This window comes from Aulostomus chinensis, chromosome 11, assembly GCF_037954235.1.
Source record: "Aulostomus chinensis isolate RoL2024-O1b breed Wild chromosome 11, RoL_Achi_v1.0, whole genome shotgun sequence".
Lineage (NCBI taxonomy): Eukaryota > Metazoa > Chordata > Actinopteri > Syngnathiformes > Aulostomidae > Aulostomus > Aulostomus chinensis.
In genome coordinates this window covers 10,674,751-10,701,120 of record NC_141330.1, presented here as the reverse complement: position 1 = coordinate 10,701,120, position 26,370 = coordinate 10,674,751, and the positions used below count along the sequence as shown (strand labels likewise).

The 26,370-nt window shown below is 42.8% G+C and overlaps 1 protein-coding gene across 1 annotated transcript; it reads left to right on the top strand.

Annotated features, from left to right (window-relative positions):
- Positions 1 to 167: 167 nt before the first annotated feature.
- On the top strand, positions 168 to 26,370 carry LOC147253279 (CUGBP Elav-like family member 3). The gene is made up of 14 exons (XM_086218371.1): positions 168 to 756; positions 1,536 to 1,778; positions 3,081 to 3,163; positions 18,105 to 18,153; positions 18,502 to 18,630; positions 18,748 to 18,827; positions 19,105 to 19,260; positions 19,686 to 19,830; positions 20,075 to 20,224; positions 20,335 to 20,400; positions 21,078 to 21,182; positions 21,368 to 21,511; positions 22,328 to 22,491; positions 25,179 to 26,370. Exons 2-13 carry the CDS (start codon positions 1,634 to 1,636, stop codon positions 22,453 to 22,455), a joined length of 1,380 nt encoding a protein of 459 aa, XP_086074497.1. The 5' UTR covers positions 168 to 756; positions 1,536 to 1,633; the 3' UTR covers positions 22,456 to 22,491; positions 25,179 to 26,370.

Here is a 26,370-nt window from a genome sequence, read left to right as displayed (position 1 = left end):
TATGAACTGTGGGCACAAACCTAATAGTTAAATCCCGTGTGCGACAATTTTAGGTCTGTATGAATGAGCGGGAGAAAGGTGATATTGCAGTTTTGCTGGTGAGTACGGCGGAAATCGTTGTTGACCGTCCCTTTAGTTACGTCACAAGCTAGCAACCGCTTTGGTTAGAGGAGGGGGAGGGAGAGAGATAGAGTAGAGTAGATACCGGCATCGGATGTGAAAAGAAATGCAGCCGTTGGACGGGTGAGACGTAACCAGAACATGAAAATAGCACGATAAGAGAGAAAAGGGTTGAACGGTAACGGCGGGGCTTAAAGAGCCGTTTTAGAGGAGGGACTTAAATTTAAACAGCTGGATGTAACCGTAAATTAAGTTACGACTTTGTAATCATAAAAGAATTAAAGAGTCTTGAAAGTGAAGCTAGTTCGAGCCTCTGAAGATTCTGGAAGTCGAGAGGTTGAATTTCAGGTGACTGGTGACAGGCTGTGATTTGGGACTCACCTGCCAAGACTCTTCTCCGCCACCTCCGAGATTTTCCAAACCGGGAACGCTGGATTTGTGAAAACACAACTTATAGTATCTGTGTACACCGAGGAAGAAGAAGAGGAGGAGGAGGAGGAGGAGAGGGAGAGACGGCAGGCACAAAGAGCGGAGCATCCAGAAAGGGGAGGAAGGAGGACGGGACGAGAGAAGACAAGAGCCGAGCATCTCTCTTTCATTCGGGATTTGACATCTGACCAGCATCATTTGTAAGCGGTAAGAACTGTTATATATGACGCCTGTACAATTCCTGGTGTTCTGTTGTGTGTGTGTGTGTGTGTGTGTGTGTGTGTGTGTGTGTGTGTGTGTGTGTGTGTGTGTGTGTGTGTGTGTGTGTGTGCATTGATGGGGGGATCGGACAAAGAGCAAGGGAGCCCCATGACATCCGTGTGTATGTTGTAACCTACAGCTGGCTAAACAAAGAACCCGCTCTATTGCAATGATTTACCCCCAATCCCAGTTCTCTTTTTTAATATGTGGAGATCCTGTTTGTCCACAAAAAGCTCATGCATCCTTCCTGATATTTTGCATTGATATGTATTTAATTGGAGAAAATAGTGCCATTATTGTTTTTTGATTGGCTAATTAAAATTTGCATAATTGTTTTACCAGAAGCTGCTGAGGCTCTTTGTCATCAGACTAGGCAATAAATACTCTAAATAATGTCTTTAATAAGATACAATTTGGGGGGGCACAAATTTTAGCTAGATGCAATATTATATTTAATCCAGATTTTTGGATATGTTTTTGAACCCTACATCTTTAAAAATTTTAAACCAGAATTATTAGAATACTATCAGAAATAGTAATAAATTGCTATAGATATAAGCTCACGGTTATTTTTGATATATTGGGTATAGAATTCTGTTTTGTGAAATAATTATTTGAAAATATTTCTAGACACTCAAGACGCACTTATAAAACACAAAGAACATTTTTAGGATTCCTACTTTGATTTTGACCACAAATACTACCACTGTTTTCTTTTTCCTAAGGATTCCTCCAGGATCGGTTGCTCCTCTCCAGAGATACCTGCTCCGGATCTCTTTGGCCCTCTACAGCAGCACCCAGTCGCCCTCTCCGTTTTGTCCCGATGAAGGAGGCCGACGCCATCAAGCTTTTTGTGGGGCAGATTCCCAGGAATCTGGAAGAGAAGGATCTCAAGCCTATCTTCGAGCAGTTTGGCAAGATCTATGAGCTAACCGTGATAAAAGACAAATACACTGGCATGCACAAAGGTGGGTTTTACCATCCTAACACAGCTTAAATAATAGAAAGCTACATAGATAGACATGTGGCAAATAGAAGGGTGTATTTGCCTGAGCAGAGTGTCACACGTCTCCATGGAAACTGTCACACCTCCTCTCGTCTCCATCTCCCGTTAACGTTGCAGTGTGAGATTATAAAGACACACACAAACTCAGGCCATGTAAACTACTGCACAACAGCTTGATGAACAGGTTTATAATACATTATAAAGACACGATGACTGTTTCTAACAGGTCAGTGATAAACGGACTTTAAAAAAACACATGCACACCCTCTCTCTCACACACACACTCACAATGACCTGGGGTCCTGTGTGTGATGAACCAGATTAGGCTGTATGCTTCAATCAGTGTAATGGGCCTGTAAGCCTGGGTGATACAGGGGGAAGAATCTGGTGTTTGGAGAATCCCCACAGCAACAATAAGCTCCTCTTAAAAGCAATGAGATGGATCATAAGATGCATGTGTGTGTGTCTGATGTGTGTGCCGTGTACTTTCCTGCATGTTAGTATCTTGGCCTTTATTTAATCGTCTTTTCACCCTATTCCTGAGTCATTCTCAGTTCTCCACCTGTAAACTCTGTGTGAACATCCTAATCATCAAATCTTCTCTTCTTTACTCTGAATCTACATTAGTCCGTCTGAGATGTCAACGGGATTCTAACCTGCTGCTAATCTTGTTGTCTTAGTGCTGGTGACAGGTGTAGTAAACAGCTCTGGCCAGCCAGCTCTACTACCTACCCCTCCCTCACACACACAGACACAGGTACAGCACATAGGAAAACAGAGGGAGTGTATTTGGAGTGATCGTGAGGCATGCATAGTGGTTGGTATGGGCAGGAACCTGACTGTGCCAAGCCTGTGAGGCCTTGTTAGCCCGCCGCACACGTCTGTGGTGCTGTCATGTGTGCTGACTCGTGCCGTGACGTTCTGAAATGTGCCGTGCCGTGGAGTGCCCTTCTCTGCTCTAAAGTGCATCATCATGGTGTTGTCAAGTATAGTTACAGTGCATGAATATTTATATTTTAACCCCTTGCACAATACGCCAAGTAATTATTCATAAGAGAAGACAAGTAATAAGGGAGGTCAAATGAAACAGGAGAAAATGGTGTGTGACTGTATGTGTGTGTTTGTAGATGAGAGATAGAGGATGACAAATATTTGAGCCTCTCCCTGACCTGTTCTACTTCTCCCCCTTCTCTCTCTCTCTCTCTCTCTCTCTCTCTCTCTCTGTCTCTCCATCTCTCTCTCCGTCTCTCTATCTATCTGACAGGATGTGCGTTTCTGACATACTGTGCAAGAGAGTCTGCGCTTAAAGCCCAGAGTGCTTTACACGAGCAGAAAACACTACCGGGGGTAAGTGCACAACACAAACATACATCTCCAGACATTTATGCAACACAGCCTTACACATATATCATAGCCATCTGCCTGGTATGGACGTGTACAAGTGTCCTCACAACAGTGTGTGTGTATGTGTGTGTGTGTGTGTGTGTGTGTGTGTGTGTGTGTGTGTGTGTGTGTGTGTGTGAGTGTGTGTGGAGGTTCAGCTCCCATTAGTAACACTGTGACATAACTCAGCAGTCAGCAGGCGTCTTGCTGCTAAGGATAAACACCCCCCCCTCTCGGAGGAGACACATAGGGTACTACGTGAGCATTATCATCTCCATTTCTCTATCTCGCTCTGTCTCTCCATCTCTGTCAGTCCCTCTGTTAGCCTCCGGTGATAGCTCCCGCCTAGAGAGTGTGTGTAATTAATGTGGCCATTCCCCTTTGTCTCATCCCAGTCTCCCTGAGTCTCTCTAGTGAGGGATCGTGTGCTGCAGCTGAGCTGGGGTAGGACACTGTTCATTATGGATGGGATACTCTGTGAGATCTGTGTACCTCTCTGTTGCTCCGTCTCTCTTTTTCCCTCTCTCTCTCTCTCTCTCTCTGTCTCTCTCTCACTGACCTGATTTCCACTTGCAGTAAAAAGCAGATTTTACAGTAATTGTTTTAAACATTTCACGTTTTTATCCTGCTTCTTCTTCTTCTCCTTTTTTTAATTAAAAAAAGAGTCACACAGCTCTCTTCAATAAAGACCGCTGTGAAAGAACAGGACGTGTCGTAGAAATGACATTTTCTTCTCTTATCTCTACGGAATTTGTGGCGGTTATAAGAGAACGGCGAATGTGCATTTACAATCTCTGAGCCGTTCTCAATCTCATTCTCTCCGTGTCGCCCTGCCACTGATCAGAGTTTCAGTTCCTGCACCTTCTCTGCAGGCTGGGTTCCTGATAAGATCTCTGTGAAAATGGTTGGAGCCTGAAGAAAAAGGCTGGGGGGGGGGGGTCTGACACACACGAGTGCAAATCCCTGCATAGGACATACTTAAATATTGCAATCATGCTTCTCCTTGCAGCAGGGATGTGTCTGTATGCGAACATATAAACACACAACACACACACTCACATACGCACACACACGCACAGCATGTTAATAATGACATTAATCCAATTAGAGCCCACTGAGGAGTCTGACCTTTCTGTGAAAATCACCTCTCGACTGTCTGCTGCGTCTCATTCCTTTCTCTCCTGCTGCCCTTTGTCCTTTGGCTCATCCCCTAACCTTTCCCGCTGATGACATCAACAACCGCTATGTTCCAGTGCAGGGACACCATATATGCTTTCTCTAACGCAGTGGATTTCTACATAAATGATCAGTACTGCCAATTCCATATGAGGAATTTTCCTTTGGAGATTTATTTGAAACAGATATCATTCCTTTGTCTAGCCACTTTTTTGCCAAATATCCTGAAAGAAATGAACTGGGACATCTGCAATGAAGATTTTCCTTATTTCAAAATATTTGCCTGATTTATACAAACTGAACTTCTCCCGCTAATTAAACGCTCTCTTATTTTGGTAGGTGTACTTTTGTTTTATGTCATTTTTCAAATCAGAAAGATCCTTGCATTTCTAAATTTCAGCGGATGTATTGTACCTTCGAGGCACCTCCCCACTCTGTAAGGTCTAGTTCTATCACTTCTCAATACCTGTCACCCGTTTTTCTACCCCTCTCCTTCCTCCCTCTCTCTATTCTTTGACAGGATTTAGAAATGACTTCAGATGATTTATCCCTCTCTTTCACCCATCCTCCCACTGTCACATTCTTCTCTCTTCCAAAGAATTTCCTTTTCATCTCTTCCTTATTCCTCCTTTTATTTTCCCCTCATCCCTCTATGCTCTCTCCCTTTTTCCATTTTATCTTTTTTCTCTCTTTCTCTCTCAAATCCCCTCCGTCCTCTGTTCAACTCCTCCCGTTGTCCCCCTCTCCTGTTTCTCTGCAGCAGGAGAGTATTACAGAATTTTCTCTTCACTACCCCCAGCCCTTCCATCGCTCGCTCCTTAAAATATCTTCATGGTATCCCTCTTTCATCCGCTTCTTCTTTTCTTGCTGTCTATTACTCTTTTTTTTCTCCTCACTGCACACTCACGCTTCCCCCTCGGATTCTTATTTCACAGTCATTTATGGTAACCCCTCTCCTAAGTCCTCCATTCAACGTCAGTCCCGCTCTCTTTCCCTCACCCTTTCCATCTCTTCCACACACCCCAACCCACCCCGCACGGTTCGTCTCATTTCCCCTCCTCTTGATTAGTTGACCCTTTTGACCGTTTCACACCCCCATCTCCTCCCTCACCCCCCACCCCCTTTTCTCGGCTCCACTTGTTAAGCTGCATGATTAGTTTCTCACAAACTCATTTTCATAGCCAGATCCTGGGCTCATTGTGGGGCAAGTGGCACTGAGGTGTCTGTGTGTGTGTGTGTGTGTGTGTGTGTGTGTGTGTGTGTGTGTGTGTGGAGATTTGAGAGGGAATCTTACAATCCCTGTCTCTCTCTCTCTCTCTCTCTCTCTCTCTCTCTCTCTCTCTCTCTCTCTCTCTCTCTCTCTCTCTCCCAAGCAGGGCGTTCAACTTCAATATAGTTGAATGAAAACTAGCAGGGCGAGCTGATGCAGATGTGCTTCTGTTGGTCACACACTCGCACTGATGGGTTTCAACACTGATTGAATGTTTCCAACAAGCCCGGAGAGGGCTGGAGAGAGAAATACCTCTTATTCACAGTACTAGCTTCGTCAGGAGCAGTAGGCTGTCAGATTGGAAAATGAGGGAAAAAAAGACAGAAGGACTGAGAGAGAGAGAGAGAGAGAGAGAAGAGAGAGAGAGCGAGAGATGAACAGATGGTCTTATCAGAGTGGCCTGCACCTTGTGTTTAATTTGGACCCAGAGAGGAAGCATGAGATGGAGAGAGAGAGAAAGAGAGAGGGAGAGGGAGAGAGAGAGAGAGAGAGAGAGAGAGAGAGAGAGAGAGAGAGAGAGATGTTATCAGTGGCAGAAAAGTAACAGTGGAACCACAAGCAAGTCCCACAGTAGCGCACAGATGTTTGGGTGTATTAGATGTGCAGCAGAGATTCCCCTCTGGGATGCATCCTCATGAAAGAGCTCATGTTTAGCTGTCACATATCAGCGCTTATTTGCACTAGAGAATTGAATTTCTCACTCAGATTTGCATGTTGGGGTCGAAGCAAATGGGAATACGCAGGTGAAAATGTGCTGGAATAAATGTAATTTTCATTCGTACACATTGATGTCAGATGGTGAACAGGACGCAAATAAGAATCTCAGTCATTCAGTCGTGAAGCTGATAAGTAGACACATTCAGTGAACTATTATTATTTCCTGTTCACGGAGCAAGAGAGGTACATCACTGGTTGGTTTTGTGAGTTGTGTGTGTGTGTGTGTGTGTGTGTGTGTGTGTGTGTGTGTGTGTGTGTGTGTGTGTGTGTGTGTGTCTTGTTAGTCCAGAGGGATGGTGGCAGGAGGCTGACAGCGTGTGTCCAAGTTCAGAGGTCAGGGCTCAGCCTCTAGTCAACAAATTCAAGGGGGCAGGTCTCAGAGCTGTAAAACTTTCCGTCTAGGAGAAGCATTAGAAGGACGTGACATCCCTGATGAATCTTTGGACTGTTGATATGTCGCAAAAGATAGACGGAAGAAGAAGAATAATGTTCAGATACAGAATGATTTATACTATTCTCATCTTTTTTTTGGTTATAAAAAGTATACTCAGCATGATGTACAGTTTGACAAAATTACCAGAACTGAAGTGGAACATTTTAATGTTATGCGAGTTGATATTATCATGTAAAGCAATTTTTTTTAGCTTCCGAAGCTTGATTGTCATCAAGTGTGTATTTAAATGAAAGAGAACAGTTCAGATCTTCAAATGCATAAAATACAGAATGCAGCTTAAGTCACACACTTCCAAATTTGACGATTTGACTTCATCATCGGTTTCCAGTCGTCCTCATAGCTTTACTCCCCACAGCGACACAAGTGGCATTAAAGACTTTACATAATGCTATCATAGACATTTGAAAAACATGCAAATGCGCATGGAATTCATACAAAAATCTCCTGTCGTCATTTTCATGCGCCGATGCGTTCTTCCTCCCTCTCTCTTTTTCATACGGTCACACTTCACTCATTTAGATTTTAACCTCCTATCTCCCTCCACCCTCTCTTTATCTCTTCATCTCTTCCAAGCCCACTGCTGCTGTATTTCCTCTGTAATCTTTCCCCTTATCTTTTTCTTTTGTTCTTTGCTGTTGATATCTCTCTCTCCATTTAATCTGCACTCTCCTCTCCCTGTGCTTATCACTCCATTCATCTTCATTCCGCCTCGAACACATACACCAAGTGTTCACAGCACATACACGCTCTCATACACGTACACACACACACACACACACACATACACACACACACATACACAATCCCAAATACAAACATGCGTACACATAATTTTGGTCATGCTGGCATCCGCACATCTCAGCATAGGTGAAATTAAAGTGTGATAAGCAGCTTACCAGGTGTGTGTTGTCATGCTTCACTGCTGTTCAGGGAGCACTGTTCTTTGATTAGAGCCAAACCAAAGCCTACTCAAACACTCACGCACACTTACACACACACACTCACGCACACTTACACACACACACACACACACACACACACACACACACACACACACACACACACACACACACACACAATGCTTCCCGTGACACACTGGCTGACTACTAAATTATTAAAAAGATAGAAGAAGCACCACATGACAAGTAGTTAACAATAACTGATACAGCAGAGGATCAATACACTTATGGAAAATATAATAAAACTTTGCAGTTGTAGTATTGATTAAATGCATATGGTATGACAGTGTTCTCAAGGCGATAAACTGGACCTGTTCCAGCTGGATCATGGAAGCATGACAGGAGCTGTTACGTCGTTTATTGAGCCTGGATCAAAGAGAGAAAGAGTTAATTTGTTATTTATGACCTGGGCTGGAAAGACTATACTTTGTATGCATGCACAGTGTGTGGACTCACATGGGCTACAGCAATAATGAGCCAGGGGTGACAACACTGTGGATTCTTTACACTGTTACATTTCTTAATTCATGAAAAGACGCCAAATATATGGCGATGAACTCTCCCTACATCACACAATATCTGGATTCCCTCAAAATCCGAAGTTAGTAGTGTCTTTCCGTGACTACTTTGGTACTTTTTTGTAAAAGCCTGGCACAATATTTGCAAGTTTCCCATCATCGATTCTCATTGTTGATGCTTATCAGATCCATTCAGAATGTGTAATGTGTGCATGTTCTGTGTGTTTCCATGTGGAATCTAAGATGCCTGACAGGCAGTCTCCCAATGGGCCAAAGCTATGATGAGCAATTATCCACTAGGGCGACTTTGTGGGCTAATTTAGCATATTTATGTGGTCAGCAGCACTGTTTACTATTCCCCTTCACTGCTTACTGCTGCACTTTCAATTTAGAACAGAGCCCAGCTCTCTCTCTCTCTCTTTCTCGCTCTCTCTCTTTCATTTTCCCTCTATCTTCTTCCTTTGCCATCCCTCTGCCTGTATCTCTCCCCGCCTGATGGGGTTTGTGATGTGTATCGCCCCCCCCCCCCCCCCCCCCATTCTGTTTCTCTATTTTTATCCTCACTGTGTGTGGGATAGGAAGGGACTAGGGGGACAAGTGTAGAATCTGTGTGTGTGTGTGTGTGTGTGTGTGTGTGTGTGCGTGTGCGTGTGCGTGTGCGTGTGTGTGTGTGTGTGTGTGTGTGTGTGTGTGTGTGTGTGTGCATGTGTGTGTGCAATATGTAGAAAGAAAAAGGTGGAGCCAGAGTCTGCAATAAAGGGGGATATGCAGAGTAGAGGGGTGTTTGTGGTGTGTTTAGGGTTGTGTACAGCTTGGAACAAGAGGGATTCAGTCTGCTTCTTTAAAACAATTCTTTTGCAAGTGTGTGTTTGTGTGCATGCGTGAGTGTGTGTGTGCATGCATGTGTGTGTGCGTGCTGTGCATTTGTGCATGCAACATGGAGGCAGAAAGAGAGCCTGTCTCATATTTCACCACAAAATTGAGGCAGAATCTAATCATACCCTCATAAAAGCCTGACCCTAGAGAGCACCTGCATCTTTAAGGCAAGCGCGTGCACACACACACACACACACACACACACACACACACACACACACACACACACACTCAAAGAAAAACATTTGTATCTAGGCCACTTTGGATATAAAGTTCATGAGGATGTTCTGTAGGCACATGATTACCAGGGTACGTGGTTGTTCAATGCCAAACCTTTGTCTCTCAGATGCTGAGCTCTAAAGTAGCCTAAAGTTGAGTTGAGGCCATATCACACACCATCTGTTTTGTAAATCCGGCCAGCCACAAAAATCTGCATGCAAAATCTGCCAATTTTTGTCACTTGTCATTAGGGACTATTTAAATTAAGTTTAATTTTTTTAAAAAAGTTTCGTAATTTTCTGTCATCATTTTTGCATCTTATTCCATACTGATCTTAAACAATTTAAACTCACTTGACTAAAAGAGAAGCGTGTGTAACTTTAGTGTGACTGTTTAAATCTTGGATTAACTGTGAGCTTCAAGTGATGAGTTTCGAAAACCAGGCACGTACTCCTTTGTGCTGTGACTGGTTGAATCTCCATTTCAGTTAATTGACTTTAAAGATTCATATGTCCCACTGATTAATACAAGAAAATGAATTTAACTGATGATTGCAAAAAGACAAGGAAATAGTATTTCATTTATGTATGTGTTGTTTCTTCTAATTATCATTAAATACAGAAATGCAAGAACACAGTGTGCCAAAAAATCACTTAAATGCAGGAACCTCAACAGATGCCCAGATCTGAGCATTTGCACTTGAGTAGGCTTAGATCACTGAGCAGTGCTACTGAGCTCCGGTGCCAGATCACATAGCAAACATCCCTCCCTCTTTACTTCAGTACTGTAACAGTCACTCTGGATTTTCCAGCGGCCAAGCACAGATTTTATTAGATGCCTTTCAGATATTTGGTAAGCTACCAACTGCATCTCTGTTGTCTTTTTGGAAAGGAAGCATTGACATGTTTTATATATTTATATTTAATTGCAGCGTGTTACTAATGTGGCGACACTGTTTCCATCAATTGTTTGTGATTTTTATTGACGGAGTGTCAATGAGGATCTGTCTGCATGAGTCTTTGGACCATACACACACATCATCTGTAATATTTATGTCTGCACAGGGATGAATGTATAGTGCAGAGCTCACGTGAGGAGGCTTGAATGACTGTCTCAATTCGTCTGAATGAAAAGGGGGGTTAAGAGCAGTGGAGGGGGGCCATGAAGAGGTTTTGGATGAATAGGGGGTGTATAGACAGGGAGGGGGTAGGGTGAGACGGGGGAGGAGCAGAGGAGGTCAGGTTAGAGAGAAAGAGGAAACAAGACAAAAGTTTACCATAATGAGCGTGGAGGAAGGGGCAGGCGGGTGGTGTGTGTAAGAAAGGGGTTTCTGGGTGGTGGAGGAGTGGGAGGGAGTGAGGGCGCACTTCTATAATTTTGAACAGAGACATCTGTCAGAGGGGCTACGGGTTTTTGTCAGCGTGTGTGTGTGTGTGTGTGTGTGTGTGTGTGTGTGTGTGTGTGTGTGTGTGTGTGTGTGTGATTAGGCGAGTAAGGGGATGAGGGACTTTAGTTGCACCTGGGGTGCGCCAGTACACTGAGACTGCCTGTCCATCCACACTTCAAACTGCTGCATAGATAATAGTCTTTTCACACTGGCCAGGGTGAAGCCGTAGCTTTATCCTGCCATGTATACTGACGGAGATCGGCATGCCTCTCAGTGCTCTGTCCAACAGGATGAAGCACTTCTGTGCTCCCTGCTTTGCTATTGTGTGACCGAGCAGAGACAACTAAGCCTTGTTGTACTTTTGATAACTGTGATATTGTTCATTTACAGTAACATTCGTTTTTTATAAATTCATCAAGAGACATATTATGTATTGCAAATGATTTGGTTAGTTATTCAATAAAATCAAATAGAATCATCACTGAGAAATGCCAAAACGTCTTGGTTCCGCTGTTAGGTTTTCATATCTTATTTTCATTGGCCTTCTATAAGAATGGACTGCAGATTCTTGGATTGTGGAGCATTGCCTCTGACAAATCCGTTCTTTCTAGTTCTAGCTTGGCCATTTTGGAAATAGTAATCTACATTTTCAAAATTCTGAAGACCACACACAAAAATCTGCCCAAAAATCCAGTGGATTATCCCTTCAGCCATGCTCCGTTCATGAAAATCAACCACAGGTTTTACATGATCTTACCAACATTATATTTCTGGTGGCGGTAATAATGGAGATCACCACTGTTTGCAACCATGTTCCTGTAGTGATAGCTAATTAACAGGATGCACAGAGGTTGTGATTCAGGTGTTGAAATGTATAAATAGTCTTGTTTAATTTTGCATTCTGTGTCTTTCTATTTCATTTAAGTTTTGATATAGTTTAAAGTTATGGATCTAGAAGCAGGGGCTGCACGGTGGTGCAGTGGTCAGCACTGTCGCCTCACAGCAAGAAGGTTCCGGGTTTGAGTCCCAGCTCAGGCACGGGATCTTCCTGTGTGAGTCTTCATGTTCTCCCTGTTCCTGTGTGGGTTCTCTCTGGTACTCCAGCTTCCTCCCACCGTCCAAAGACATGCAATTGGGGACGAGGCTGATTGATACTCTAAATTGACCGTAGGAATGAATGGGAGTGTGACTGGTTGTTTGTTTCTACATGTTGGTAATATGATGGTCTGGCGACCTATCCAGGGTGAACCCCGCCTCTCGCCCGTAGACGCTGGGATAGACTCCAGCCCCCCCGTGACCCTTAACAGGAATAAGCGGAAGACAATGGATGGATGGATCTAGAAACATAATCTCTGTATGCACAAGGAGTGTGTAACTCTGTTTCCATCACATCTTCTGAATCATGAAAAAGTTCTGCTTCAAACCATTTTTCTTGTCCTTTGTATAATAAAAAAGAAAATAAAAGGTCAAGTGAAGATTTAAAATCATAAAGTATTGGGGGAATATAAGAGAGCTGCAGAATTTAAAAGAACATCTAGAACATTTCATGATGAGGTAAAGGTAAAGGTAAAACACTGCTTTGTTTTTCTGTGCAATGACAATAAATAAGGTGTTCTAAAGATTCTGCCTGGAGACCGATGAACCAAATATCTATCTTGTGGGTAAACTGATTACAGTTAAGATTGAATATTTTAATAAATATAAACACGCACCAATATATTATTCTTCACATAAAACAGAAAGTGATTTAGGCATACATTTATTTGATTGAATGGGATGTGCATAAAAATAATCATGAGGAGATAAGATTGTGTTTTTTTTAAGTCTCTTTAGGAATGTTATTTGCATTGTGTTTATTTATTTTGCATTACCTCATGTTGTAACTATGTGAGCATCCATAAATGTGTCACGGGTACTCTATTGAATGTAATCCCAGTCCATATGAGATTTTTGCAATCATGAATTTGTATGGCTTTGAGTCGCCTTTTTAATTCACCAGCTCATTTCCCAAAGGACTTACACTCCCTAAAATAGAAAGAAGGTCCAAGTGCATAGGCCTAACACTTATCCGCTATAGTCCCGTTGGATTATGTGGGACTAAATCCAAAGGATCAAATTTCACTGAGTGCTTCGCTGCTGCATACAGAATGCTCACACATAATATCATACAAATCAACAAGGTGGTTAGTTCTGCTTTATGGATGGTTTGCCTGTATTACCATACAGAAGAGGAGAGAGATATGTTGGTATGCTCCACTAGAGAGGCTGATGAAGGGTTAACTGCCAAATAAAGAATTGAGTGGAGGAGAAGGTGCGTACTTCTCAGGTGTGAAGAATGGAATGAGAGAGACAGAAGAGGGAGGGATCAGAGCAGGAGGGGGTGATGGGGTATGGAGGGGGGGATGGGCTGCTCAGGAGGTTGTATTATGGTTGCAGGCCCCGGTTGCCTGGCAACGGAGCTGAGCGAGATGCCAGGTTGCTAGGTAACTTAGGGGATGCAAAGCCTAACGTGATGAGATAGAGAGACGGGAAACAAGAGGGGTGGAGCTGAGCTGCTCCACCTTCACGCTCTCTCTCTCTCACTGTTTCTCACATCTTCACCCAGCTGTGGATGAGAGTTTGATCATGGAGCCACAGTGCTGAATGCTACAGTCCAGCTTTGCGTTCCAACTGTTATGGCAGCTTTGTGATGAAAGTTATCTAACTGTTCCAGCTTACCAATTTAGTACCAATTCATCTCTCAATTAATCAATTAATTGTGTCAGAAAACGGGTAATGCCCATTGTTTTGTGTGCTTAAAATGCTTTTTCAGCTGACTTGAAAGCCTAAAAAATATTTTGCGTGGTTTTATTTAAACAAAGAAAAGCCCTGTATCCCTGGGAAGGATTAGCAGATACAAATCATTGATGACTGGTTTGATGAATCCTGGCATTTAGCTTGAAAAACAAAAGTCAATCTCAATGGATCAGCCAATGAATTTTTGCAGTTGTTCCAAATGATTCATATTTGTGTGAATATTTTTTAAAACTTCCAGAATCCAATATTGCCATCAATATCAGTCAATAATATGGTGAGATTTAATTTTTCAGTATGCCAAACCTCTAATTTGCAATAGATAAAATAGTTTTTTCATTAAAAATCAGTGCAAATAATTTTTTTGTACTGCATTATAACGACTCTTTATTCTTATTAGACACAAAATACTGTTGATAATACGCTTCCTTGCAACGGCACAATTTTGGTTTTGTCAAATGGACATATGGGCTTGGTACACAGATGCTAATGAGTTTGTAAGGCTGCGAGGCAAGATATAGCAATGATGGAGAGAAAATGAGAGAGAGCAGGAGCAACATGAAGGAAAGCAGTGAATATGATACAGAAAGGAGAAGAAATGGAGAGAATGGATGGAAAAAAGGGAGGGGGGTGAAAAAGCAGAGATACCCGTGTCATCAGGCACGGTACGCAGGGATTATGAGAGAGTTGAGAGTGGAAACAGGGAATCGAGGAAGGAGAGAGAGAAAAAATGCCAGATCGGAGGGAAGGGATAAAAATAGTTTTTCCTTTCTTGTGCACTCTGGAAAAATGGACATAAGAATTTGTGTGGATGGAGTGTTCCAGAGGGAGATTGAAAGGGGAAGGGTGTAAATATGTGTGTGTGTGTGTGTGTGTGTGTGTGTGTGTGTGTGTGTGTGTGCGCTTTTGTCAAGATGAACTACAAAGAGAGAGTGTTTGCATGTTTGTATCCACAAAAACACAACCTATTGTCTGTTGTCTTATTGTGCACTATAATCAGTTTTATATTTCTGTTTGTGGGGACATTTGATTCTTGCTATGGAATATTGTCCCATGGGACAGAAAAGGACCAAAATAATCACATTGATTTAACTCTAGTTTAATTCATGCTCCAAAGAGTGCGTGTACTACCTCCCTACCCTCATGATGTGGGGCGATGGTTTGTTCCACTGATTTTGTGTAGGTGGGGGAGGGGGTAGAATACGATTTGATTGGATAATCCAAGGATTTAATATCCCCTAATCCTGGCACAATCCTCTCTGCATTGCCTCAGGGAGTAAGATTAACTGTATGTGTGGAGTATGTTTGTTTCTGCGTGCACTAAAATGCTAGGCGCTCTCTTTGACTATGCGGAAAAGACACCATGACATGTTACTGTGTGTATTTGTGTTGGCGCCACAGCATGCAAATGGATCTGTGTTTGAATGCAGTGTTTGGTCATGCGTGTAGGAGTGGACGTGCCTCCTCTCAGTGATCATGCAAGCTCACACACACACACACACACACACACACACACACACACACACACACACACTCACATTCAACTTCATATATCACATATCTCACTCTCATGCATCGTCTGTGCCACCGCTCACATACAAATTCCTCACAGATACAGAAACACTGGCTGTTTGTATGCAGCAGGACAGATAAAAACACATAAAGCTAGCTCGGTATACGTGTGCATGTTTGCAGATGTTACTGTTAATTAAGACTTAATTGGAACGTGAGTAATTAGAGTTTAATTTGACTTGAAAGGAGTGTGTGGCTGTTCATGTGCGTCGAGTAAGGAGAGAAAGACGGAGCAGAGTACAGTGTGACTGAGCAGGGACTGTACTTTATTTGCATTTTTCTTTCAGGCTCAAGGGAATTTTAATTACTCTACTACAATATAGATTCTGTTCCCCCACCTTCACACTCGCTTCCTTTAGCTCCAAGCCAACTATTTCTCTTCATACTGTCCACATATCTTCTTCATTCATTCACTAACGTGTGCATTATTTTAGGAGGGAGGATAACATGAAGCAGGCGATGCACTCTCCAGCACAAATTCTTTGTTTACCAGAAGATCACAGCGGTCACCCTTGGCAACCAGCATCCTTGTTTACCTACCCAGTGTGCCGTCATACAATTGCCATGACAACGAGTTTGGTTGCCATGCCAATTTTCCAATGCCATTGTGTTGTCTTTGTAGCGGTGGCACTCACCACTCACCTGCTGCTTTCCCTCTATCTCCCCTTGTTTTTTTTAACTCCCATCTTCATATTAAGACATCAAAATATCAGAGAGTCATAAGCCTGCATTCATATGGCTTAGTTTAGGTTCAGGCTGTTTTACAGGATGAATAGGCCGAATGAAGGAGGGTTGGGGGTGGAAGAGGTGATGGATAGATAGAGGGATAGAGAAAGGGTTAGTGGACACAAATCTTGCTACAATCAGCCTGCTCTACAACACAGTCTGAAATCAATAAACAAGACGGACTGATCGATGAGTTGATAGCCCAAGATGGATGGCAGCATGGATGGACAGCAATAACACCAGTCCTGGGATGATGGATGGATGGATGGATGGATGGATGGATGGGTGGATGGACGGATGGATGGATGGATGGATGGATGGATGGAGTGAATCCAAGGTCACAGGAAACAGTGAGGGCGGAGTGTGCGTGTATTTTCTGTAAGTTTATGTTTAAGCTGACAGCTCCAGTCAATAAAGGTGTGAGGTTAAAAATGTACATCATCCTTTCATCTGCAGATGTTGTGAGAGTGTGTGTGTGTGTGTGTGTGTGTGTGTGTGTGTGTGTGTGATGTGCACAAGGTATTTGCGCCTGTGTGTCTGAGTGTGTGACGGCTTGCCTTAGATCAATAGCTTTGTGGTGACAGCTAAGAGCTGATTAATCAAATGTATGGATCAGTCTCTCTCTGCTCTGCCCTCTCCTCAATTACCAGCTTCATTACATTGCCTTAACACCCCACTGGGACCTTTCTGGCTTCTTCCTTCTCATCCCCTCCCTTTCCTTTCCTCTCCTCTTCTCTCCGTCCCCTTCCCTTATATTTCTTCCACACCCATCATCCTCTATTCAGAGTTTTTATCTTCCCCGCCTTATTCTTTATGGATTCCGGGCACAACTAATTTAAACACCACTGCCCCAAAATCACATTGTGAGTGGCATTGTGAGAAGGCATTAATTAGCAGCATTTGTAGCAGCAACAGCAAAGGGAGGAACTTTAAATCCAAGCCTGGTTGCTTTGCTTTGGTTTCATTTCGAAGCTTTGTTGTAGCTGAGATTGGAAAATAGGAGTGCCGACCACATAAGCACGTTGTTGTTTGTCCTCTTGATTTTGTGAATCGATAACGCTCTTTTTTTAATCCACCCCTCTTATCTCTTTCCCCTTCTTCTCCTCACTCTGGGACTCCCTCCATCCCTGCCCGGGACAGAGCTATTTTTCTTCTATCCCTTCATTGCACTTCTACACTCTTTCATCGCCATCATTCTGCAGCCTTCCTCCCCCCACCCCCATCCCCCTGGCATTAACACTCTGTCTCACTGCCTCGCTGCTATGACTAAGCACTGTGTGTGTGTGTGTGTGTGTGTGTGTGTGTGTGTGTGTGTGTGTGTGTGTGTGTGTGTAGTATTTTCTCTCCATGTGTGCTTCTATGTGTGGGACAAACCTGCGTATCTGTATATGAAGGGCTCTTCAGAACATGCGTGTGCACGCATTCAGGCGATGGATCTTTGTAGTCGTGACGTTTTTTAAACAGAGCAAGTCACGACTGAATCATACCCTCCTCCCCCCCTTTTTTTTTTACTCCTTTTGAATCATCCTCTCAGGAGCTAGATTTGCTCTCATCCTCCCACTCTCTATCTCTCGGTCTTCTCTCTTCATGTAAAACTTGTTTTTGCCAGCATCTCCATTCACTACCAGTACTCCTCTCTCAGCCCTACACCTGCCTTCTCACTCGTCAGTCGGGGTCCCCCAGGCCTTCCTCTCTGTCTCCTGTTCTCCATTCTTTTATTTTTAGCTGACTGTGCCCATCCCCTTCACACACTTGTCATCTCGTCCCACTACAATCTCTCGCTCCCTCTTTTTTCCTCCCCCTGCTCCCTCCCTTTCCCCCCCTGCCTTCTCTCTACAGTATCTCAGCCTACTCTTGTCCCTCATCTAATCCGTAGTTCTTCTGTAATCCAGATCAGCTGGCCTGCATTCTTAATCTTGTCACTTCTCAATCCCCCCAGTACTGTGTGTGTGTATGTGTGTGTGTGTGTGTGGGGGGGGGGGGGGGGGGGGAATCAGGGATAGTAAAGTTGTTTGACATAGAATGGGTGAAGCTTGGGACAGAGTTCAGGTGCTCTTGTTACCCAGGATTTGTTGTTGTAGTGTCACAGAATTTCATGGATGCACAAACACACACACACACACACTCACACACACACTCACATTCACACTCACACATATTGAGGTCAGTCCTTTACGATAGGAATGTCCTGCACTAAGGCAAATGTTGACCATCTGTGTTCATGTTCCTTTTGCTCAGATGAATCGGCCAATCCAGGTGAAACCAGCTGACAGCGAGGGCAGAGGAGGTGAGACACATGCATAAGCACGCACTTACATACACACTCTCTTTCTTTCTCTCTCTCTCTCTCACACACACACATACACACACACACACACACAAATACAATTCAGATTGACAGGGAGAAGGTAAGGTGTTAAAATGGATCAGAAAGATGCGAAGTATTCAACAGGGTGCTTGGCAGGTTACTTGGAGTCATGCTTCACACAGACTCTTACCTTTCTCTCTCTGATGTAAATACTGCTCCCTGGTGGAGGAAAGAGGTAGTACACAGTGGATAGAGATTGATCAACTGAGGTGTGACCCTTTCCAGAGAAATAATTGTTCTCTCTTCCCCATTTTGTTGGTTTCTCAGAGGACAGGAAGCTTTTTGTGGGCATGCTGGGAAAGCAACAGAGTGATGAAGACGTCAGAAGGCTGTTTGAGCCCTTTGGCAGCATAGATGAGTGCACTGTGTTGAGAGGACCTGACGGCACCAGCAAAGGTAACACGCTCATGTCCTAAAACAAAAAAAAAAACAACAAAACATCAACCCTGTTTTATTTTCATTCTTCTGGCAATACCTAGTGATTTAATGCAGTTGCTGGCTGTTTGGCTACAGGGTGCGCGTTTGTAAAATTCCAGGGACATGCTGAAGCTCAGGCTGCAATCAACAGCTTGCACGGGAGCCGCACAATGCCTGTAAGTTTAATGCATCATTAGAAAGGATTAGAAATAGATACATATTCTTCAATTTGGTACTTAAATTTCTTCATGAATTGCAAAAACATTTGCCTAAGTGAGGTTTTGAAAATATTATAAGAATGCATTGGTCCTGTGGTTAACATCCTTTATATTGAACCCTATGTGATTTGGATTAAATGGATAAAAAAATGAAACTATTATTAAATATATACGATAAGATAAACAACACATCAGGTTGGTCTTAATTGCACCTGTCGGATCTCTCACTATGCAGGGAGCATCGTCCAGTCTGGTGGTGAAGTTCGCCGACACAGAGAAGGAGCGGGGGCTGCGGAGGATGCAGCAGGTGGCCTCCCAGCTCGGCATCTTCAGCCCCATGACCCTCAACTTCCCTGCCTACAATGCCTACACACAAGCAGTTAACGCACAGGCAAGCAGTGCACTGTAGACACACACACATGCACACACATACCATGTTTGTAAGGGCAGTGCTGTGCATATGAGAGGATGTAATAAGTTTCAAGAGGCTATCAGTGGTCTAATTGGGGCTAATGTTATTACCCAGACAACAGAACATACGTCATTTGGCATTAGCTTAGCTGCAACACACAACCATTAACCCACTGACTCTGGACATAATGGCCTTGTAATTAGATCTCTATTCATCTGTTCCTCCATCACTCCCTCTCCCTGTCCCTACCTCTCATTTTTTTGTTCCTCTTTGTCTCCCTCTCTCTCTTTTTCCTATAACCATGTCACTGTCTCTTTGTCTTCTGCCCTCACTCATTTCCTCCTTCTCCCCCCTCATCCTCCCCCTTTTGTTTCTCCTCTCTCTGTTTCCGTCTCTGTCTACAGCTTGTCCAACAGCAGGCCCTGGTTGCCCAGTCAGCGTACTTGTCTCCTGTGGCAACAGTTGCGGCTGTACAGATGCAGCAGATGGCGGCGCTCAATGCCAACGGAATCATTGCCACACCCATTACACCCATCACGCCGTCTTCGGGTAGGCTCTCACACATGCTCCTACTCACACTTCAGTACTCATAAAATAATGGATGACAAACCCATAATGAGGTGCTAGATTGTGTGGAAGAGAATGTGTAATCGTATTACTGTACATTATAGCACAAAACATGAGAGTACTTTGATTACTTTTACCAAACCACATAGGAGCTTTAGTCGGTTTTATTTCAAGATGACATTTGTAATGAAACACACTAAATCGTTTGTGTGATCTTTGCCTGCAGGGACGAACACTCCACCAACCATTGCAGCAACACCAGTGCCAGCTCTCCCTCCACCAATAGGAGTGAATGGTTACAGCAGTGTGCCTGCCCCGACCAATGGACAGCAAGCAACAGAAGCACTGTACACCAATGGTGTACACCCATACCAAGGTATTTGAAGACACAAGATGTATCCTTCAGACAATTGCAGTTTTGATGTCAACATGAACAGCATTTTTATTTCATCATCTTAATTTTCTTTTCATTTTCTCACTCTGCAGCTCAGACTCCAGCAGCAGCCTTGGACCCGCTACAGCAGGCCTACGCAGGCATGCAGCACTACACAGGTTAGAGTATGGACAGATGGATGCACTGACCAGTCATAATATTAGTTAAACACCTAATTTACTTATCTCAAACTGATTGCACAGAAACCAAATTTACAATAGATTATTTCTGATTATTCAGATTATAACGAAAAATCCAAGTTATTGTTATTCGCATCATTTTGGGCAGCAGACATTCAAGTTAATAGGAAATAGAATCTGAGAAATAATGTATGATTTCTTGGGCAATGAGGCAACAGATGTGTGTACAGATCACAAGGTTGGTCAGGTGACACCCACTGAGTTGACAGTCATACAAAACGTTGATGAATGGGTGGACTTTCCGTTTTGCTTTTTGTTTTTCAATGAAGGAAATGCCTCAAGGACACTTGATGAAAGAAAATAACACGATTCATTTAATTTCTTTGTTACCTTGAGCCACATTACTTGGTGGTAATTCAGCATATTATACTGTAGAACTGGCTATATACAGGATTTACAACCACAGAATAAAAGGGGAGTGTAATGTGTAAATATCAGTCCCCGTTTAACAATGTCATTGTTTAGTATATCCTACTTAATAGTTTTCACCTTCAGCAGGAGACATTTCAGTTCAGATGACTCTATTGGACACTTCCATGTTGCCACCTGTTGGTTTCACCCAATCAGACGATTTTACTGACTGTCTCTCCCAATAGCGGCGTACCCTGCTGCATACGGATTGGTCGGGCAGCCGTTCCCCCAGCAGCCAACACTGGTTGCCCAGCAACACCAGCAGCCCCAGCAACAGCAGCAGAGGGAAGGTGATGTGACTTCCTGTCTGGTTGGGGCCACACCCCTCTCTATAAAGATCTGATTTAAAGTTGTTTATCACAAGGTGTTCACAGCTTGAGATCATCCCTACACTTTGCCCTAATGTGTGTGTGTGTGTGTGTGTGTGTGTGTGTGTGTGTGTGTGTGTGTGTGTGTGTGTGTTGGTTTGTCTTAGGTCCAGAGGGCTGTAACATCTTCATCTACCACCTGCCTCAGGAATTCAGTGACTCTGAGATGCTGCAAATGTTCCTGCCCTTTGGCAATGTCATCTCGGCGAAGGTGTTTGTTGACCGAGCCACCAACCAGAGCAAATGCTTCGGTGAGATACACAGACAAGGAGCATGGAGGGAGGGAAAGCAGACGGCAGATGTATCAGAAAGAGGAAAGGACAATTGATTATAATGGGGGTGGTTTTATGGAAGACGAAATATAGAGTCAATTAAAATTTTCATCCACACTCCCTCTTCTTGTATAAAATGAATGAGAGGTGTGACACCAATAGTGATGCGCCAGTCAGTGTTTTTTTAACAGACACACTCACTGACCCAGTATGAGAGCCAATCTGCTTTGACCAACAACAAATAAAAAGTTAATTGAGGTCCCAAACCTTCCCATTGCTAAATTTATGCTTTAGTAATATTAATTTATTTATGCTTTATTGATTCTAGTATGAAAAGTTGACTGTTGACAACTGACTCTTACTAACCACTGTCCATGGTGTTGATCCAGCCACTGTGAACAGAAGCTGACAGTGAGCTTTGTCCTCGCAAGAGGCTAAATATCCACATTAAATATTCCGAATGAGTTTTTTTGTATTGTTAATAAAGCACAAGCATGTAACTCTCCATTAAAAACATTAACTTTTTCTCTCTCTCTCTGTCTCTCTCTCTCTCTCTCTCTCGCACACATGCACACAGGCATGTGCGAGCACACACACACATGCACACACGAGCTGCTTTTGGTAGGGGTTTTTTGGTCACACCCACATGAGCTCTTAATATTCTCGAGACAGCTGACCCGAAACAGGGCCCTGTGAGTTGTGGACTGGTTTAACCAGAGTAAGGATCTAATAAAAGGATATCGCTGTTTCTTTTTTCCTCTCTCTCATTGTTTCTTATACCCCTTTTTTTTCAAGGATTTGTGAGTTTTGACAACCCAGCTAGTGCTCAGGCTGCCATCCAGGCGATGAATGGCTTCCAGATCGGCATGAAAAGACTGAAAGTGCAGCTCAAAAGGCCCAAGGATGCCAACCGCCCATACTGAGCGACAACTGAAAGAAGGAAGAAGAAATAAGTAGAGGTGAGGTGGTGGCGAAAAGGTTATGAGTGACATGACACAACAAGGTGAATGCTGGGGGAGGCAAGAAGGGAAAATGGGGAGCAGGAGGATGAAATTAGGTTAGCTATAGTAAGTGGATAATGTAACTTGAATTTTTACATTACAATGCTAATTAATGGTTCAAGGTTAAAAAGAAAATCTTCATATGAAATAGTGAATAGAATGCATTGGGTTACTCATAAGAAATCATCAACTCAGGAAAGTGAAAATACTAAAACATTGTTTTCCTTTTTATTTTCTTTCACACTTATTTATTTTCTTTCCTGCTGTTTTGATCTTTTCCTGAAACGGCAACTTACCTCACCCCAGATCCTTCCGTCCAATCATAATTCACGAGGACCCCATCGCTATGGCAATGGTTACCTAGTGACCGATAAAGCCCTGACCCCCCCTTCCTCTCGCATTGTTGTAAGTTGATTGGTTGGCCTGTGTTTGGGTTGCTGTGGCGATTGATTGCCTGTGTTGGTTGCCCTTGGCAATTTTTGTTCTGTCACCTCGAGCAACCAGCCATGCGTTGACCTGCATGTCCTGTTGCTGTAGTGACCACAGACTGTGTTTGGTGCATTGTGAATTTATTTTGTATTGACCTGTGCACATACTGATCAATAACTGTCAATAGCCAGGACTGTACTCATAATCAATTTGATTGGATATTTGATATGCTTAAGCATTGTATAGTAATCTGATCAATTCTGTAGCAACGCTTGTTATTTTTTTGCAGCTTTGTTTTTGATCAGTTTCTGTAGCGCTCTGTTTGGTGTCATTATTATTTTAACAAATTGTTTGGGTAAAATATTGAGCGTGGGCATCTATGTGTACATACGTGTGTGTTACACTGCTAGTGTGTAATACAGGAGTACATAATCCCTGTTGGACTGGTGTGTGTAGAGAGCTTTCCATAGTGGACTGGTGGATTTTACTTTACAATACCAGGAAACTATATAAACTATTTCAGAAAGAGCGATTAGGATATAATCATGCAATGAACAGCAATGGAGGAGTGTCATGTCATGGCTATGTAGAAGAGAATACATCAGTTAAAATATGGATACAAAATGATTCAAAACTTGGGCTCTGTCTTTAGAAGAGACATAGACAGATGCTGAGCCTCATTCATGAAATATTCTTATATACCAATTTGTTCTTATACACTATAAGACTTCTTTAGTCCTTCATTTGGTCTTACAGACTAGAAGCGAAGCCTGATGGCTATTTGTAACTCCTCACATCTATAGTGAACCTCTGTAACTGGCAGTCACCCAGACTTGTGAAGATTTTAATGGTAGATGTCAGGAGCAAGGCATTTTAAAAAGCCATCAGACTTTACTTCCTGTCTGACCAAAAAAAAGTCCTAAAGTGCTTTAAGTACATTTCCTGAATGAGGCTCACTGCTCTTCAGCTTTGATGACAAAAACACACTATTTTGGGTGAGCATGCATTTTGTTGAGTTGTACTCTGATAGGCTGACTTTGTAATCTTGATTCTGATTTGTGACACTGTTTGTTGTGGCACCTTAGTTATTTGCTCCTTCATTTATATTTCCTGGTTTCTTTTACATCCTTTATCACTGCTTTTGTGGTGTTTCTCCCCTTTACTACTCCCCTCCTCCTCTTCCAGTCCTCCTTTCCTTCTTGTCCCCCCTTCTCTGTCGAACTATATCTTCACTTTTCTCCATCCCAACCTCCTCCTCTTTCTACTCTTCTGTCTCTCTAGCTCGTGTTTTGAGGTAAAGGGTATGTGGTTGTCATGGTGGAAAAACAAGTGCCTCTTGCTTATTGGAGAACAGCCTTCAACTATAGGAATTCTGGGAGAAAAACAACACATAGCCAATAAAGGATCTCAGGTCATTATAATCCTCTCCAAACCTTAATCTTGACCGCCCCCCCCCCGCCCCCCCCCCCCTCAAAAAAAAGAGAGAGAAAATGCATAGCAGCTGTCAGGCCTGTGTGAGGAGGCACTGTCACGTGGCAGCACATATTATAAATAAAGGATTGTGTTTCTATTTCTAGACAAACTTTTACATAACAAATCCTTGTGGATAATGAGTCGCTCTTTGAACCCTTGAAGCTTGCTGCCCCTTCATTAGTCAGATCCAAACTGTCACCCAGAATTTCTATACTGCAAATGCCAGAGAGTGATGCATGTTAGTAGTAGTGTTTGCTTGCCATGATCTGAGGCACACGAGCGCAGCACATTCTCCAAAGGCCACACACATAAACACATTCAGTCTACATCGACACACATACGTACACACACATTTCGATGCATACACTTGACATAAGACCACATGAATAACGGACTTTCACTGTATTGAGTTGCATGATTCAGACACTGTGTGTGTATGTGTTAACGCACCATGTTGAGAAACCAGAGCTTTACAACTGTGAATGATGCTGTCTTGTTTTAACTCACCAAGATGAACGTGAAGACAAGCTAGGAGCATCATAAGTTGCTGCAAGATATCTGATAGCAGTTCCCTACAAAGGAGTTTGGTTTGATGGGAGGGGGCATGTTTGATGAGACAGTAACAAGGAGCTGGAGTGTATTTGTAAGGATTATCTCTAACACATCCTCCGTCCTTCTCTGTCCCTCTCCCCTTCTCCATGTATCACTCCCTCTATCCCCCGCGACTCTCCCTCCTTTCACAGGTGACCTTTCAGAATCCAGAGTCGAGGTGGAATCCCGAGGAGGTGCAGTGTGCTTTCAGACTGTCTGCTACCTTTGAGCGTCCAGGGAGTGCAGTCACATACACACACTGACGCACACTGACACATATACACATGCACTCTCAACACTGAACCTCAAAGGGTACAAGGCTGATATACAAATGTACATAAAGTGCAAGAATACACAAGCGCGCGCGTGCACGCACACACACACGCACACACACACACACACACACACACACACACACACACACACAGATCTGCTGACATTCACAAAAACACACAATGCTCTCACAAGTCAGTCATCTTACCCACAGAGCTGCCAGCTTGTTTTGACCCTGGTGTGTGTGTGGAGTTTGCCAACAGGGTGTTTAAATTCAGTCAAGACAAGTCAGACCGAGCACATGTGGAGGGTACTGATTCAAAATGTTGATATATCACTTCAATAGACTCGAACATGTCTATACATGTCTATTACCTGACAAATATAGAGGGACCGATGTTTCATAATAAAAAAGAAAAAAATAAAAGAAAATACAAAAAAGACGATTAAATGAGTAGGTTAGAGAGACTTTGGAGAAAATCCTAATGACCTGTAAATAATTTAGTTTACAAAGAGCAGCATTTAAAAAACAAGAAAAAATGCAAAAAGAATACTACTTTAGATAAACACTGAACAGGACACAGCAACATAATTATTATCATGATTATTATCATTATTATTATTATTATTATTATTTTATTATTATTTTATTATTATTATTACTACCACTAGTAACATCATCATCCTCATAAAGGGATATTACATTCCAAATTGTAAAATGGGAAATCACTAACCTATTTTAAATTTCTACTTAGATTTTAGGTGAAACACGGGGGAGGGGGGATTGCACTTTTATTCGGGAGGTTTTAATATTTGAGCTATTTTTTATTTATTTACTAATTTATCAATTATTTTGTTTATTGGGAGAAGGGATTTGAATGGATTGCAATATTTTGATTTTAGAATTTTCTAGAGAAAACCTTTGAGGGCCTGTTTCTGTCAGACTCTTGCAATCGAATAATTATAATGTATGTATTAATTATTACAGCAATTATATTTATTTCTAATTTATTGAACCCTGTTTTGGATCCACTCTCTTTTTAAGTTAAAATAAAAAAGTATCATACTAAA

What these genes read in the sequence shown, in the direction of transcription:
- LOC147253279 (XM_086218371.1), top strand. Translation starts at nt 1,634, where the DNA reads ATGAAGGAGGCCGACGCCATCAAGCTTTTTGTGGGGCAGATTCCCAGG. An exon ending in ATACACTGGCATGCACAAAG is followed by an intron (nt 1,779 to 3,080) that starts GTGGGTTTTACC and finishes TCTATCTGACAG; the next exon opens with GATGTGCGTTTCTGACATAC. An exon ending in TGGTGTACACCCATACCAAG is followed by an intron (nt 20,225 to 20,334) that starts GTATTTGAAGAC and finishes CTCACTCTGCAG; the next exon opens with CTCAGACTCCAGCAGCAGCC.